This window comes from Nyctereutes procyonoides, unplaced genomic scaffold, assembly GCF_905146905.1.
Source record: "Nyctereutes procyonoides isolate TBG_1078 unplaced genomic scaffold, NYPRO_anot_genome, whole genome shotgun sequence".
NCBI classification, from domain to species: domain Eukaryota; kingdom Metazoa; phylum Chordata; class Mammalia; order Carnivora; family Canidae; genus Nyctereutes; species Nyctereutes procyonoides.
The window spans coordinates 41,786,233-41,804,963 of NW_026575139.1; the positions used below are offsets into that span (position 1 = coordinate 41,786,233).

Consider the following 18,731-nt stretch of genomic DNA (forward strand, 5'->3'; position numbering starts at 1 on the left):
AAATACCAAAGTCTGCATAGCCAGTTTTGTTTTTTTTTTTTAAGATTTTATTTATTTATTCATGAGAGACACAAACAGAGGGAGAAGCTCCCTGCGAGGAGCCTGATGTGGGACTCAATTCCAGGACCCCAGGATCATGACCTGAGCCGAAGAAGGCAGACGCTCAACCACAGAGCCACCCAGGTGCCCCTGTATAGCCATAGTTTATCTGGCATTCTTTCACGTAAAAACGATGTTCTCTGAAAAAAGCAGCTAGTTGAGTTTATAACTCAGTTGCACAAATGCTTTTTTTTTTTTTTGAGACAGGCATCAAACTTTATGCACAATTCCCATTTTATTTTTTATTTATTTATTTTTTAGAAGATTTTATTTATTTATTTATGAGAGGCAGAGAGAAAGAGGCAGAGACACAGGCAGAGGGAGATACAGACTCCATGCAGGAAGCCCGACATGGAACTCAATCCCAGGTCTCCAGGATCACGACCTGGACTGAAGGTGGCACTAAACCGCTGAGCCACCCAGGCTGCCCACAATTCCATTTTAGCACAGAGAACATTTTTTGAGAAATCTATGCCAAGATCAAGATTTAACAGAATTAATATTTTATTGCAATTGAGTGGTGGTTGACAATGCGTTGACTACAAATACAGATTTGGTGTCACTGCCTTGATTCATATCACAACACCAACAGTTTTTTTTTTTACCCTCCATTGTTTTCACACCATCACGGTAAATGTTGATATAGTGGAAGAGGCCAGTAGCATAGCAGTACTATTAAGTATGAACGGAAAAGGTTATTTAGATTTCCTAATGCTTTCCTTTTTCCAGGTCATTGGTATTTATGATTCTCTAATTATAATTCTTTGTTTTCTAGATGTTACAATGTTAAAAACTGGTTCTAGTCTTCTCAGAGAGGAGGAGGAAGATGAGCAGACAGACAGCATTCATAATCTACCACTGGTAACATCCCAAAGGCCATCTTATGATGGGCCAATGCCAACTCCCCGGCAAAAGCCATTCCAGTCAGGTTCTACACCCATGCATCTCACTCATAGATTCATGGTAAGCCTTGGATCTACACTTAACTTTAAAATAGTTTTATCTAATTTTTTAACTTGTAAGTATTGTATCTCACTATAGTTAATTTTGTTTGGTAAAAAGTATTTTTAAAAGCCTTGATTAACTGTCCTGTAGCACTTTGGTTCATTATGATTTTATGGTTGATTTATTTTATGGTTAACTCACAGTTTTAATCTTATTTTCAACCTTATTATTGAAAATCATCTTAAATAAAATTCTGCTTTGCAAAGTGACATATAATGAACATAGTAAGTTAATGTGCTGTATAGCTTGCAATATCTCTTGACTGTACTTCCAAACTTTATTTCTCATATTTTTATATAGAGGTTTATACTGATTCCAAAACACTATTCTGTTAGAAAGTGTTTTTTAGAAGGCAGCTCCTAGTATAATTTAGTAGTAGGTGACAAGTATTATGGAAAACAAACTATCTGGGCAGCCTGGGTAGCTCGGCTGTTTAGCGCCGCCGTCAGCCCAGGGCCTGATCCTGGAGACCTGGGATCGAGTCCCATGTCAGGCTCCCTGCACGGAGCCTGCTTCTCCCTCTGCCTGTGTCTCTGCCTCTCTCTCTCTCTCTGTGTGTCTCTCAGGAATAAATAAATAAAATCTTAAAAAAAAAAAAAAAAGAAAACAAACTATCTGCCTCTCTTTTTCTACCTCACCCCACTGGACTATAAACTTCAGAAGGATAAGAGATGTTTCTGTTTTTTTTACTGATAGCACTCAGAACGTATGGTACAGTAGGCATTAAGAATATATATCCTGGGGTACCTGGGTAGCTCAGTCAGTTAAGCATATGCCTTCAGCTCAGGTTATGATCCCAGGTCCTGGGTTTGAGTTCCACATCAGGTTCCCTGCTCAGCGGGGAGTCAGCTTCTCCTTCTCCCTTTGCCCCTCCTCTCTGCTCATGCTCTCTGTCTCTCTCAAGTAAAGAATTAAAATCTTTAAAAATATATATATATTTCCTGAATGAGTGAATGAATATATTAGCTTTTTTGGTTTGATAACTAAAAAGTTTAATATTTTTATTTGTTGGTTGAGATTTTCCATTGAGGACCCTGCTTCTTGTCCTTTTTTTTTTTTTAAGATTTTATTTATTAAAAAAAAAAGATTTTATTTATTTATTCATGAGACACAGAGAGAGAGAGAGGCACAGACACAGGCAGAGGGAGAAGTAGGCTCCATGCAGGGAGCCCGACGTGGGACTTGATCCGGGTCTCTAGGATCACACCCTGGGCTGAAGGCGGTGGTGCTAAACCGCTGAGCCACCCGGGCTGCCCGCTTCTTGTCCTTTTTGAAAGTCATAGACATGCATAAATTTGTATGTAAATATTAAAAGTGATGTTTTATTTTAATAAAACTTTTTATTGCTATTCATAATCATCAAGTAATAGGTCTTAAGTTTTTATTGTCAACTATTTATTTATAGTTATTGTGGTTGAGGAAAGGAAACAGTAGGGCCTAGTGTGAGCCTATAGTATACATGGGTGTAAGGTAAGTTTTTCTAAATGGTATTGATTTATGTTCCTTTAAAATGTATGAATTTATTCCTACAATATGAACCAGTTAGTTGAAACAGGAAATATGTTGTCACTTATATCTATATTTCTAAGTAAACAAATTTTTTATATATTTCTTTTGGGGAATATAATGGCTTGGTTGTTCAAAATGATGATTTTTTTAATGGTAGTAATGTAATTATTAAATATTAAATGAAATATTCCATTTGCTAATAAATATTTATGTGCCTTTTCATGAAGAGTAGATAGTAATTGTAGTTCTGATGTCACTACTCATACTTGAAACTATTTAAAGGTAGATGAGCTATGGTTGCTCCCATAACTTCAATTTTGATACAGACTGAATTATAATATTTATTAATATGTACCACTTTAGTCTACTGATTCTAGGACCTTTAATTTTTCTCAGACTTGTACTTTAATGTTTATAGGTGTGGAACTCTATTGGAATTATTCGCTGCTATAATGATGAGCAAGACAATGCCATAGATGTGGAGTTCCACGATACCTCCATACACCATGCAACACACTTATCAAACACTTTGAATTACACAATAGCAGATCTTTCTCATGAAGCTGTTTTGTTGGCATGTGAAAGCACTGATGAACTAGCAAGGTAAATTCAAGATTGTTAGGAAGAATTTGTCACTGCTGAATTGTTTAGATGTGGCAGAGTTTCATACATAATATCTCAGAACATGTCTGTTTTTGCCTAATTGTCCTCTCCTTTACATTCTCTAAATACAAATTTGGGTGACCTGGGGCATTTGGGTGACTCAGTCATTTAGGCATCTGACTCTTGATCTCAGCTCAGGTCTTAATCTCAGGGTTGTGAGTTCAAGCCCTGTATTAAAAAAAAAAAATGATGACATGACATAGTTCACAATTGTAAATGCCAGAGAAAGGCTATATTTTACCTTTTTACTCTGTTTCATTAGTTTTGTAAGAAATGTATTTATAGATGCAGATATATATAAATTGTAAACTAGCACAAGCAGTACAGAATTTTTAGGAAATAAGAATTCTCCCCCAGAATTCTACTCTTAGATATAACCACTGTTAACAATTTGGTATGTTTCCATTATGTATTTTCTTTTTGTATAAGCCTCTGACCCCTTTTTAAATTGACTTTATTAGTGTAATTCATGTACACTAAAATGTACCTTGGTTTTACAGTTTGGTGAGTTTAACAAATGTGTGTATATTCAGGTAACCACTGTCACAATAAAAAAAATTTAAGTAATCCCTACACCCAAAGTAGAGCTTGAACCCACGACCTTGAGACCAAGAGTCACACACTCTACTGACTGACCCAATGAGGCGCCCCTCAAAATATTTTTTATCATTTAAAAATATTCCCTTGCGGCAGCCCGGGTGGCTCAGCGGTTTAGTGCCGCCTTCAGCCCAGGACCTCATCCTGGAGACCCGGGATTGAGTCCCATGTCGGGCTCCCTACATGGAGCCTGCTTCTCCCTCTGCCTGTGTCTCTCTGCCTCTCTCTCTCTCTCTCTTTCTCTCTCTCTCTCTCTCTCTCTCTCTCTCTCATGAGTAAATAAATAAAATCTTAAAAAAATAATAAAAATGTTCCCTTGCATCCCTTTGCAGTTAATATCAGCCTTGGACAACTACTGACCTAGGCTGGGTTTTTTTGTATTTTTGTTTTTGTTGGGTTTTTTCATTGTTTTGTTTTTTGTTTTGGGTGTTTTTTTTTTTTGTTGTTGTTGTTTTTTGTTTTCTTACTGTAGATTAGAATTGAAACTTCTTTTAAAAAAGGGAGGGGGAAGGAGTTGCCTGGGTGGCTCAGTGGTTGAGCATCTGCCTTCAGCTCAGGTCGTGATCCCAGGGTCCTGGGATCAAGTCCCGCATCGGGGTCCCTGCGGGGAGCCTGCTTCTCCCTCTGCCTAGGTCTCTGCCTCTCTCTCTGTCTCTCATGGATGAATGGATAAAGTCTTTTTAAAAAGGCGGGGGGAGAACAATATTTGGTATGTAGATAGATAAACCAAAAAATTATGATGGAAAAGCAGTATAATGCTGAATCCATATTTTTTTAAAGAAGAAAAAATATTTGTATTCAACTTTTTGTTAGTTCCGCCAGATTGCCTTCTCTTGATCTCTATTCTTCAGCTGATTTTACTGCTTATACACTTGATCATGGATTTTACCAACTCTGAAGTGATTTGAAATTAAAATCCTTCGGTTTAGATACATTGACTTCTTAAAGTATGGTCCACAAACTAGGGGCATGGGTCAGTCACCTGGAAGCTTTTTTTTTTTTTTGGTCCTGGAAGCTTTTTGAAAACAGAATCTCAGACCCCACTACAGAACTAAATCAAAATCTGCATTTTAATGAGATCCACAAGTGATTGAGTATGCATTAGAGTCTGAGAAACACATTTTAACATTTTAATTGGTTTTCTAACTTACACATTGTAAAATCCACTTAATACTTCATTATTGAATTAAATTAGTTCACTAAAATAAACCATTGTTGCCTCAGTGTCTCCAACTCAGAATCTTACATAATTAGAACATTTGTTTCCTTACACAATTTTGATTTCAGATATCTTTCTCTTTGTTTTCCTGGATATGTTATTTTAAGCTATATGCAATGTTACTTTTTATTTTAAAATTGAATTTAGGAGCTCCTGGGTGGCTCAATTGGTTAAGTGTCTCCTTTGGCTCCAGTTGTGATCTCAGGACCCTGGGATGGAGCCTGGAGTCAGGTTCCCTTCTCAGCAGGGCAGTCTGTTTCTCCGTCTTCTCCCTCTCTGCCCTTCACTCCCACTCATTCATGATTTCTCTTTCTCTCTCTCTCACACATAAATAAATAAATCTTCTTAAAACCTAAAATAAAATTGAATTTAAAGTTACTCTTCAGGGGCTTCTGGGTGGCTCAGTTGCCTTTGGATCAGGTCAGGATCCTAAGGTCCTGAGATACAGTCCCGCATCGGGCTTCCTGCGCAGCCGGAAGTGTGCTCCCTCTACCTGCCACTCCTCCTGCTTGTGCGCGCTTGCTCACTCTCTCTCTCTCAAATAAATAAATAAAATGTTAAAAAATAAAATTACTCTTCAGAAAATCAGAACTACCTCTGGTTCCAAATTCTATAGTATCTGCATTCCCAAGTTTATCTTTAATAACTTACATGTATATATAGATGCAAATAAGACTGGAAACATACCAAATTGGTGATCTCACTGGTGGGATTATGTGTGATTGTTTTTCCTTTTTCTTTTGTTTTCCTGTATTATATTTTTTGGTAGTGAAAGAACTCGTTTAACATTTTCTTTTTAAATTTTTTTATTTATGATAGTCACAGAGAGAGAGAGAGAGAGAGAGGCAGAGACATAGGCAGAGGGAGAAGCAGGCTCCAAGCACCGGGAGCCCGACGTGGGATTCGATCCCGGGTCTCCAGGATCGTCCCCTGGGCCAAAGGCAGGTGCCAAACCGCTGCGCCACCCAGGGATCCCTCGTTTAACATTTTGATGCTTCTTCCCTTTTTAAAAATTTATTTATTTTTTTTAATTTTTTTTAAATTTTTATTTATTTATGATAGTCACAGAGAGAGAAAGAGAGGCAGAGACATAGGCAGAGGGAGAAGCAGGCTCCATGCACCGGAGCCCGATGTGGGATTCGATCCCAGGTCTCCAGGATCGCACCCTGGGCCAAAGGCAGGCGCCAAACCGCTGCGCCACCCAGGGATCCCCCTTTTTAAAAATTTAGTTGTGATTATTCTGTATATGTACAACCTAGGATTGTATGCTGGAGATTTTAGTCTGCCTGTTTCTTTTTTTTTTTTTAAGATTTTATTTATTTATTCATAAGAGACACAGAAAAGAGAGGCAGAGACATAGGCAGAGGGAGAAGCAGACTCCATGCAAGGAGCCTGATGTGGGACTCAATCCCAGAATTCCTGGATCACACCCTGAGCCGAAGGCAGTCATTCAACTACTGAGCCACCCAGGCATCCCAAGTCTGTCTGTTTTCGTTTAACATTAAATTATGAGCATTTTCCTGTATTGTTGAATATTCTTCAGTAACATGACTATTAATGGTTTTAATATAGCCCATTTAAAGGATGTTTCATAATTACTTTCTTAAAGCTATTTTTGTACTATTTATGTTTAATGGAAAAATTAACTTTGGTTTTGTCACTGGGTATCATGATTAGTTTTATACATATAAGATATCAAATATGAAAGTTTTATTGTTTCTGTCTTGTTTTAATTTTTAGCAAGCTTCACTGCCTGCATTTTAGTTCTTGGGATTCAAGCAAAGAGTGGATAGTAGACATGCCTCAGAATGAAGATATTGAAGCCGTATGTCTTGGTCTGGGGTGGGCAGCTGCTGCCACCAGTGCAATGCTCCTTCGATTGTTCACTATTGGAGGTGTTCAGAAAGAGGTCTTCTGTCTTCCTGGGCCTATAGTATCAATGGCAGGACACGGAGAACAGCTTTTCATTATTTATCATAGAGGTAGATTTTTTCCTAGTCTTTTATAATTTTACCATGATCTGAAGTAAAATGAAAATTAACTTGTTTTTTTTTTTTTCTCTTTCTCTTATTTTGTTTTGGGTTGTATACCTCATTTTACATTCCTTTTAGTATTTGAATCAGTGTAATCTTTGTACAGAATTTTGTTGTATTCACTAATAGCAATGAAAATGAAAATATTTTATTTGTAGGAAAGTTGTATTCTAGAAAGAATTCCAAGGTTAGTTACTTCTATGTCTATATCTTATAAAATTTTCAGAGTTTAAATGCCTCAAAAAATAAACTAACTTCTAGTGTGCAGGACCAAGACAGTTTGAATATGACTTAAAAAGTTGCTGCTTCCTTTTCATCTCATTGTATCAAGACTGATTTTATCGGGATCCCTGGGTGGCTCAGCAGTTTAGCACCTGCCTTTGGCCCAGGGCATGATCCTGAGGTCCCAGGATCGAGTCCTGCATCAGGCTCCCTGCATGGTGCCTGCTTATACCTCTGCCTGTGTCTCTGCCTCTCTCTCTCTCTGTCTCTCATTAATACATAAATAAAATCTTGGAAAAAAAAAAGACTTGATTTTATCAAGATTTTTGATATGGGGCAGGCAACCTTCATCTTAGGGCTATGAATTCAAGCCCCATGTTGGGGCTAGAGCTTACTTAAAAAAAAATTACTGATAATCTTTTTATCTTTATTTTTTTGGTAATTCCATTAAAAACTCTGTTTTTTAAAAAATTTTATTTAAAATTCAAGTTAGTTAATATAGAGTATAGTATTGGTTTCCGGAGTAGAATATAGTGATTCATCACTTACATATAACACCCAGTGCTCATCCCAATAAGTGCCCTCTTTAATACCCATCACTCACTTAACCCATCCCTTCCTACCTCCCTTCCATCAACCCTCACTTTGTTCTCTTAATGAGTTTCTTAAGGTTTGCCTCCCTCTCTGTTTTAATCTTCCTTTATTTTTCCTTCCCTCCTCCTATGTTCATCTGTTTCTTAAATTCCATGTAGGGGTGAAACTATACGGTATTTGTCTTTCTCTGATTGATTTATTTCACTTAGCATAATACACTCTAGTTCTGTCTTTCTCTTAAATTTTAATTCCAGCATAGTTATATTAGTTTCAGGTGTACAATATAGTTAGTGATTCAGCAGTTCCTTATATCACCCAGTGCTCATCACAAGTACACTTCTTAGGGATCCCTGGGTGGCGCAGCGGTTTAGCGCCTGCCTTTGGCCCAGGGTGTGATCCTGGAGACCCAGGATCGAATCCCACGTCGGGCTCCTGGTGCATGGAGCCTGCTTCTCCCTCTGCCTGTGTCTCTGCCTCTTTCTCTTCCTCTGTGTGACTATCATAAATAAATAAAAATTTAAAAAAAAAGAAAAAACAAAAAACAAGTACACTTCTTAATCCTTAATCCCCATCACATATTTTACCTATCCCCCACCCAGCACTTTTCTTGGATTCTGTGGCATCTCTCCCAGTGTTTTTCTTACTGATAACCTCCTTCAGCTCTTCTGCTGGCTGCTCTTATACCAGCCTGGATTGCTCCAGGACTCTGTCACAGCCCCTTTACTCTATTAGCCTCTCTAGTTGACGAACTTTCAGTCTTTTGACTGCTTAGCCCTAGTAAGAAGTACATTCTATATTGCTATTCTATGTCTATCTGTAATGGAACTGAAAAGTCTCATGGACAATATTTACTCTTTTATTTCAGTTTTCTTTAAATGCTGTTTACACCTTTTTTTAAAAGATTTTATTTATTCATGAGAGAGGCAGAGACACAGGCAGAGGGAGAAGCAGACTCCATGCAGGGAGCCTGATGTGGGACTCAATCCCGGGACTCCAGGATCACGCCCTGGGCCAAAGGCAGGCGCTAAACCGCTGAGCCACCCAGGGATCTCTTGCTGTTTACAACTTTAAATTGGTTTCATGACTCATAGTTCAAAAATGCAGTTTGAGAAACTTCCTGGGATATCTCCTCAAGGCCTATGGCTTTAAATACATTTGTATGTCCATGACTTATAAATTAATATCACCAGTCCCTCCCTTTGTATCTACAGATTTATATATCCAGTGGTTACTTGAAATCTTTCTATAGTTTTGATACTCATTTCAAACTTAAGTAGGTCATAATAAATAAAACCTTTTATTTTTTTTTTTACCTTCCACCTTGCCTTTTTTTTTTTAAGATTTTATTTATTCATGAGAGACACAGAAAGGCAGAGACATAGGCAGAGGGAGAAGCAGGTTCCCTGTGGAGAGCCCCATGCAGGACTCTATCCCAGGGCCCTGGGATCACACCCTGAGCCGAAGGCAGGCGTTCAACCACTGAGCCACTCAGGTGTCCCTTGCCTTTTACTTAGTTTTCCCCATCTGAGTAAATGGCATACTATTAACCCAGCCACTCAGGGCCAGAAATGTAAGAATTATTATGAATTCGCTTTCCCTCCCTCCCTCCCCCATCAACCATATCGGTGAAGTTGTATCATCATATCAATTCTTTTGAATAACATATTCCAAACCATCTCTTTTCATCTCCTCCACTAAAACCCCAGTCCAACCTAGATGTCTTTTCTTAGACTACTAGTAGCCCTATAACTGGCTTGTCAGCTTCAGTCCTTGCCTTCCACAGTCCATTCTCCACATAGCAGCCTGAGTGATCTTTTAAAAACGTAAATCAGAACACGTCCATCTTCTGCTCAAATTCCTCTAATGACTTCCCATTGCTTTAGAATAAAAATCAAACTTTTTATCACAGCTATCAAGGTCCTACATGATCTGACCTTTGCCTGCCTCTTCAGCCTCATCTCTTGCCATTTTTGCTTGTTACTCATTCTAGCCTTACTAGCTTTTTTGTGTTCTTCAAATTTACCAAGCTTGTTCCCATCTTAGGACCTTTTCATTAGCTGTTCCTTTTGTTTACTATATTATACCTCTTTCTCCTAACTTGCAGTTTGTATCTCAAATTTCACTTTCTCAAAGAGGCCACCTCTGACTGTCCAATCTGAGGTGACCATATAGTCTGACACTCTCTATCATGTTATTATTTTAACTCTTAATAACATTTTGCATTTTTTCTTTTTAAAAATTAGTCTTTTCCTACTTGAATATAAATGTCTTGAGAACAGTGACTTTTTCTTCTTTACCGTTATAGCCCTGTTACCTGGCACATATTAATCTCTTTGTAAATATTTCTTGAGTGAATGAATTACCGCTTAATACCACTTCATATAAATAGTCCCTGTAACAGAGTATTCTGCTTCTAATACCTGGCTGGTACCTCAATCAGGTGGGTTATCCATAAAAAGTACTGCTACTTTATATAAGAATTTGTCACAAAATCAATTCACAGAAAGTACTCTAGACTGCATTATAGCTAAATAGCCTTTGATACCTGATTTCTATTTATATTTTCTCACTAGGTACAGGATTTGATGGTGATCAGTGCCTTGGAGTTCAACTGCTAGAGTTGGGTAAAAAGAAAAAACAAATTTTACATGGTGATCCTCTTCCTCTTACAAGGAAATCCTACCTAGTGTGGGTTGGATTTTCAGCTGAAGGCAAGATAAACTCATTTGTTTATATTAAAGACATGTTTCAAGTAGAAATTATTCCATTGTTTTATTCCTAATTAATTTTACAAGATAAGTTGTCTATATTTATGCTTAAATTGCTATATTGGCAGTGGGAAACTGGAATTGTTAGGCAAGGTAGCCATTGTTTCATGTATGAGATCTGTTGTTCATGTGAATTCTGGTTAGAAAACTTACAAAGAGAGAAATACATTTCTCTAAAAGTTTGTTATAGATACCAAGGAGATACAAATAAGTGGTGAAGTTGTGGCTTTTCCAGCAGATTCTGTACAAAAAAATAGGAAATTTCAATAGCTGCACTGTCTACTACAGTCACCACTAGTCACATGTGGCTATTGAGTACTTGAAATGTGGCTAATCTGAATTGAGATGTACTATAAGTAAAAATACTCTGAATTTTGAAGGCTTAATAGAAAAAATAATCTCAATAATTATTTTATGTTGATTACATATTAAAATGATAATAATTTAGATATATTGGATTTAATAAAATCTATTATTAAAATTAACTTCACTTTCCCCCCCTTTCCTCATATGGCATTAAGAAAAATTACATTTATGGGCTCATTTAATAGTGGCTTATGACTAATGATGATTTGAAGTACCTCATTTTAAGGTACCTGTTCGCCCTATTTCCTAATTCAGATGTTTCCATTGGAGATTCATGCCCTTCAGGTATCTTATTGGAAACTCCAGATTGTCTTTTAAAAAGTCTGCCATTTGGGATCCCTGGGTGGCGCAGTGGTTTGGCGCCTGCCTTTGGCCCAGGGCGTGATCCTGGAGACCCGGGATCGAATCCCACGTCGGGCTCCCGGTGCATGGAGCCTGCTTCTCCCTCTGCCTGTGTCTCTGCCTCTCTCTCTCTCTGTGACTATCATAAATAAAAAAAAAAAATAAAAAAAAAAAAATTAAAAATAAATAAATAAATAAATAAATAAAAAGTCTGCCATTTCTAGATGTGTTTTCTAGTTGTGTATTATTGGCCATTTATGTTCTTTTTTTTTTATTTTAAAGATTTTTATTTATTTATTCATGAGAGACAGAGAGAGAGGCATAGACACAGGCAAAGAGAGAAGTGGCATCTCCACAGGGAGCCCAATGCAGGACTTGATCCCAGGACCCTGGAATCACAACCTGAGCGAAAGGCAGAACACTCAACCACTGAGCCACCCAGGCATCCTGCCATTTATGTTCTAATAATGTGACTATCAATAACTTCCATTCAAATAGCTTGATTTTATCCCCAGTTACCACTCAGATCTAGACTTGAGGAAAATACAGTGTGAGAGGTGTGTAAAGTCACAGATAAAGGGGCAGTTAGGGAATATGCTATGTACTTCCTGAGATGAGAACAGAATAAGTGGGAAACAGGGAGGCTTGTTTTCTAGTTAAGAGTTGCTTACCTCAGAGTTGGGGAACACAAGGGACAAGGCCAAGAAGGCAAAGGAAGAAGAATAGTAAAGACAGATTTCTCTAGATCATCACTATGCATCTGGTTCTGGCCATTTTTCTAAGTCTTTCTTAACTAGTGAAACTTCAGGTTCAGGTTTAACTTTTTTACTGAAATTGGCTTTTAAAAATACTGCTGTATTCCAGCAGGTGGCATAGTTCTCACTGAAACTATCAGCTTTTCTCTTGGGTAAATTTTGGTCATAACACATGCAAATTTTTTTTTCTTTTATTCAGTTAGATCTTACTCTGTGGTTAATGAAATTTTGTGGGAAATAATCTTGAATTATTCACCTTTTTGCTTTTGAATGGACAGTTGAATCAATGGTATATATTTTTGAAATAGGATTTATTTCACAAATATGTAGCTTTTCTCCAAGTGATTTCTTTTTCAATTGGTGTGTAGGTACCCCCTGTTATGTGGATTCAGAAGGCATTGTTCGAATGCTTAACAGAGGGCTTGGTAATACATGGACTCCTGTATGTAACACAAGAGAACACTGCAAAGGAAAATCTGATCACTACTGGGTGGTTGGTGTCCATGAAAATCCCCAGCAACTGAGGTGGGCTATTAGAAAGTGCTTAGTTGATTCTTTATAAAAAGCACTTTGAAATTTCTCATTTTGTACTCTAAAGGTATTTTAAAAAATTTCTTTTTGTCCTTCATCTTCATTCATTTATTTGCTTTCCATATTCAATAACTTAGAAATTTGTTTATATTCATTTGGAAGTTTTCAACTGATTGTTTGACTTAGAACTAACTTACTTAACAAAATAGAAATTAAGTTTATTAGTGTGATTGTAGTATTGTTTCAGCCAGACAGGGAAGGGATTTCTGGTTAAGTATGGCATTTCATCTTTTATTACAGCCTTTTATTTTAAGCTGTGATTTAGAATGGAATAATTTAGTGGCTTTTTGAGATTTTTAGAAGGCTCAATAATTGTAACAAGGGAGAGGACTAGTAGAAATTTAGTAGTTGACTCCAAGTATAAAACTCTGAATTCATTTAGTCTATATTCAATATTGTATTAAATATTTAACTCTTTTTCTTGACACTTGAAATCTTGGTTTAAACAACTGGCAGTGACATTGTGTTGGTGAACAAAGAGGTCTCTGCTTTCATGGAGCTAATAGACTGATTCAGGGGACAGATAACAGAAATAAGTAAATGATATAATTACTACTTGGGATAAATGCCAGAAAGTAATCTGAAGAGACCCATGATGGAGAATAATAGAAGGGCACATTCTAGGTAGCATGGTCACATAAGACTCTTAATAGAGATAGTATTAAAATGAGAGAGACCCAAGGCCAAGAAGTCTGTTAGGCAAAAATGGAGTGAAAAATGATTCATGAAGAATAGACAGCATGTATAAAGGTCCTCAGGTCAGAAAGAGCTAGATATGTTTAAAGAATTGAAAGGATGTAAATGTGGCTGGCATACCAGAAGCGAGAGTTGGTGGAAGGCAAAGTCCATGATGAAATCAGAAAGACACACAGGCTGCATTATAGACCATATAGAGAAGTTAATATTTCATTTAGTTATATCATGAAGCCATTCAACAGTTCTATCTGGGGAATGATGTAATCTGATTTATGCTATAAAAAAATACATGTGATAAATGGATTTGCAGAGATAAGCCTGAAAGAAGGAGCCCAGTTTTCAGTCAGGGATTTTTCCTGCTTTCTGGGGACGTTTGGAGATGCGGGATAGAATCTTTAGCCATCACAATGATTAGGAGTTATCCTGGAATTTAGAGAGCTATAGCCAGTTAGCTGTGGAATTTAGAGAGCTGTTGAACATCTTTAGTGTGCAGGATGGTCCTGTTCAACTACAGATTGTCCTTCACCAAGTGCTATCAGTGCTTAAGCACTGAGGAGGATTTTGGAGTCACCTAGCTGAGCTATAAGTATGACTAGAACAAGTGTGGGGGCAGTAGAAATTAAAGGAACCATATTTTGAGACAGAAACAGTAGGATTTACTGATAGATTGGGAGTTGGAAGTGAGAAGACTCAATAATGACACCCATGTTTTCAATTTAAGAAACTAGATGGATAGTTGTACAATTTATAGAAATAGGAGATGAAAATGAATTCTCACTTGGGTGTGTTAAGTTTGAAATGACTCCAAAATATCCAAATAGAGATATTAAGAAGGTGTTGTAATACATGATTGTAAGATAAATTTGGGAATCACCAAAATATAGGAGGTACTTAAAGTCATAGTAATAAATGAGATCCCTTAGAAGAAAGAAACAAGAAAGGTCACAGAATCCAACCATTAAAATTCCAACATTTAGAGATCAGATTTTGGGAGATGGAGCTTTTGAATAAGGAAAAGGAATATTAGCTAGGCAAATAGAAAAAAAAAATCACTTGAAGAGGGTCATATCACAAAAGCTGTAAGTAGACTATTTCAAGAAAAACCATAGTTAGGTAAATAAAAAAAGTCTCTTGAATATATGAAAAGATGATTGATATCAAAATAAGATAAATACAATCAAAAATAAGAATTTTCATTTTACTTATCAAATGAAGAAAATCTGAAAATTTGAAAACACTCTTAGTTGGTGAGGCTGGAGGGAAAGAATCAAGCTTATAATTGCTGATAGTATAAATTGGTTGCAATCCCTATGGAAGGCAATTTGTCAAGAACTTCCAGAATTAGAAATCATGTGCTCTTTTATCTGCCTTAGGATCTGTCCTCCAGATACATTACTTCCTGTTTACTTTTTTTAAAAATTTATTTATCCTTGAGAGACACAGACAGAGGCAGGGACACAGGCAGAGAGAGAAGCAGGCTCCATGCAGGGAGCCCAATGTGGGACTCGATCCCAGGACTCAAGGATCATGCCCTGAGCCAAAGGCAGAATGCTTTAACCACCAAGTCACCCAGGCGTCCCAGTTACTTGTTTAAAGTATGTTCTATGGACCAGCAGCATCAGCATCACCAGGGCCTTATTAGAAATGCCGAATCTCAGGGCATCTGGGTGGCTCAGTCAATTAAACATCTGCCTTCAGCTCATGTCATGAACCCAGGATCCTGGGATCAATCCCCACATCAGGCTCCCTGTTCAGTGGGAAGTCTGCTTCTCCCTTTACCTTTGTCCACCTGCTTCACTCATGCATACACACGCGTTCTTTCTCTCAAATAAAATCTTAAAAAAAAAAAAAATGCCGAATCTCAGGCATCACTTCAGACCTGAATCAGAACCTGCATTTTAACAAGATCTTCAGGTGGCTTTTGTGCACATTAAACTTTAGGAAGTACTACTGCTAGCACATGTGGGAATGATACACGTAAATATATCCTACCTTGTAGGATTGTTGATACTATCAAAAGATTGTAACCCTAAATTTCCATTAGTAGAAGAATAGGGTAATAATTATGTACAAGTGTACACTAGAATACTATGTAGACTTTTTAAAAGGTAAAGCACCATCATTTATGTGATAAGAGATGTGTATCAATATATAAAGAAGTCTTGTAACTCAAAAAATATATAAATCAATTAAATAAGCATAATGTTTGAATGTTTCTTGAAAACATATGTGGCATGAAAAGATATTCATTAGTTATTAAGGATATGTAAATCAAAGCCACAGAAATACCACTGCATACCCTCTAGGATGGTTAGTCTCCAAAAGATGGACAATAACAAGTACTGTTGAGCATGTGGAGACATTGGAACCCTAAACAGCGCTAGGTGGGGATATAAACTGATAACAGTTTGGCACTTCCTCAAGCGGTTAAACATAGAGTTAGCATATGACCTACCTGTTCAACTTCTAGGGATACAAATAAAAGAAATAAAAACATGTCATTTAAGTCCATACAAAACACCTGCTTTTAATGATGAATATGAGTAATTATTCATCTGTAGAGTTACCATTCCTACCTCCATTTTTTTTAATGTATTCTTATTGTCTTTTTTTTTTTTAGATTTTATTTATTCATGAGAGACATAGAGATAGAGAGGTAGAGACACAGGCAGAGGGGAAATCAGGCTCCACAGGAAGAGCCCAGTGTGGGACTTGATCCTGGGACCCCAGGATCGCTCCCTGAGCTGAAGGCAGGCGCTAAACTGCTGAGGCACTCTCCTACCTCCATTTGAAACAAACTTCAGTATAGTAAAAACTGTCTTTATTTGCTCTGAAGATTTTTTTTTTCATGATCACTACTGGTTAATATATAACTGATATTTGTTTAACAAGCATTTGTTACAGTACTGTCTATATGTAGTACACTACATAAAGCTAAATAAGGCCAGCAGGCTGGAAGAGTTGGCTGGTAAAACCATTACTCCTGAGTAAGTGCTTTAAACAATTTGTGAACAAAGTCTCTCCTCCATGCAACCCAGAACACAAAGCAAAACTGGTTGCCTGGGGGAAGCTTAATCTGGACATTGGCCCATATTTTCTCTAGTCTGATATTTTTTCAACCCATCCTTTAATAAGAGAACAAGCTTTATGATTTATTTGAAAAGGAATTGAAGTAATTTTGTCTTCTTAGTAAACCATAGTTTATTTTTTCACATTTTGTCCTCCAGATGATTTAGCCACATAGTTTCCAGGAAGCTCATTCATTGTAGGCAAAACCCACCAAATTAGCAGTCAAATGAATTTGTTTTTCCTCTTCTTCCATGAAAGGGATGTTTAATGGAGAACAAGTTTTTTTACTTCCAGTCTTTAAAGCTAAAAGGGTAAGAAGTGTGAATTAGTACTCTGCTTTGATATAAATACGGCTTTAAAAAAACTATTAATAAATCCTAATTTTTCTTTGTGATAATTGCTATGACTAAGTCAAAAACTATTTGAGCTATAAAATGTTTTTAAAAAGAGAGTATAATGGAAAAAATAATGTTAAGGCGATTAAGATTATTCCCAGTGTTCCTTGTGATTTTTCACACATACATACATATATAACTGGACTTGTTCCTTTCTGAATGCACATGTTCTTTTTTATTTTGTATGACTAATAAACCACTGCCTTTTTTGAGTGACGGAATTGCTACAAGAGATTTTTTCAAATTCAAGTATTCACACTGCCACCTCATGTTGTATGGTGAAACCACTGATTAATTAGAAATCATAAAAGAGGAAGAAGAAGAAATGACATGTTCAAAAATATTAGAACTCTAAAAACATGTTTGTATTTTTGTATGGTCACAAAAAGAAGAAAGTGTATTCAAATCTTACTAGGAGGGGGGAGCTATGTGCTTTGAAAATAATTCCTGAGTATTGCTACCTATTTAATTTTTAACTACTCTGGTGGGCATTTGATAATACTAGAACATATTTATGACAAAAAAATTTAAACCTGAGGATCTAATTTCTGCTTAGTTTTTCCCTTTAAGAAAGTCATAACTTTAAGCTATGACTAAAAGGCTGTATTATAAATTAAGCGAGTGGTTATTAATACGCATTGAACATTGTACTGTATTTTTAAATGATTAGAGAAATTAGAAAATTCACCCAAGGTACTTGCAGTGTGTAGGTATGGTTTTCTAATCAGTAATTTGGAGTACATAAGTTAAAAGGGTATTCCATATGCATGTATCATTCTGTGATTAATGAATGCTTTTTAATTAATAAATTGCATTAGTATTCATACTGATGGGCATCTTTATTATTATTATTTTTTGATGGGCATCTTTAAATACCTTATATATCCTAATCAGAAAAGGTTTAGACAAAGTACTTGCTCACTGAGCTATTACCACATAAGGCAACCATTGATTTAGCAGAGTAGATATATATGATAACCAGGTATATGTTGGATTTTCTGCTTCACTTTCACCAATATCTAGTAAAACATTTACCTGTATTGGACATATCACCATCTTTTTTTCTTATTTGACACTTTTTACCAGCAATACCAAGTATTCCCAAACTGATAGTTAAAAGTGAATATGCTTCATCAGCACTTTATCTTGGGTGATTTATTTTATAAAATAAATCCCTTGACAACTCTTTATGGCACAGCTGCTGTATTTTAAAAGTGGGCAGTTTGCTAAGGAAAAGCTGATGTGAGGAGGGATTTTTAAAATCTTGAAATGCATGGGGAGGGATGGTCTTCAAACCTAATCAAGTGTGAAGTTTTAAAAAAAAGTGTATATTATTAAGCCAGCTATTAGAATAATATTCCAAGTTACTGGATTTTAGAAATTTTATATTTTAACAGTTTTTATGATTTTGGGGAAAATTTTTGTGGTGAGACTTTTTTTTTTTTTTTTTTTTTTACTGACAGGTGCATTCCTTGCAAAGGTTCTCGGTTTCCTCCTACCCTTCCACGCCCTGCTGTAGCTATATTGTCCTTTAAGCTTCCTTATTGTCAGATTGCAACAGAGAAAGGACAAATGGAGGTATGTAGAAGTCTTACCTTGACACTCTGAATTTGATAATAATCGCCTTTGGGCAGCCTGGGTGGCTGGCTCACCAGTTTAGCGCCGCCTTCATCCCAGGGCGTGATCCTGGAGACCTGGGATCGATTCCCATGTCAGGTTCCCTGCATGGAGCCTGCTTCTCCCTCTGCCTGTGCCTCTGCCTTTCTCTTCCTCTCTCTCTGTCTCTCGTGAATAAATAAAATCTTAAA

At 36.7% G+C, this 18,731-nt stretch overlaps 1 protein-coding gene across 2 annotated transcripts in view; it reads left to right on the forward strand.

The window, feature by feature from the left end:
* The window catches only part of WDHD1 (WD repeat and HMG-box DNA binding protein 1), a 60,113-nt gene that overhangs the window by 29,739 nt on the left and 11,643 nt on the right, over positions 1–18,731 (forward strand). For both annotated transcript variants that reach the window (XM_055303694.1, XM_055303693.1), the window contains exons 12-17: positions 875–1,062; positions 3,032–3,216; positions 6,833–7,074; positions 10,515–10,652; positions 12,541–12,697; positions 18,387–18,501. In XM_055303694.1, the coding sequence (XP_055159669.1) occupies positions 875–1,062; positions 3,032–3,216; positions 6,833–7,074; positions 10,515–10,652; positions 12,541–12,697; positions 18,387–18,501 (1,025 nt within the window). The remainder of the gene's footprint in view (positions 1–874; positions 1,063–3,031; positions 3,217–6,832; positions 7,075–10,514; positions 10,653–12,540; positions 12,698–18,386; positions 18,502–18,731) is intronic.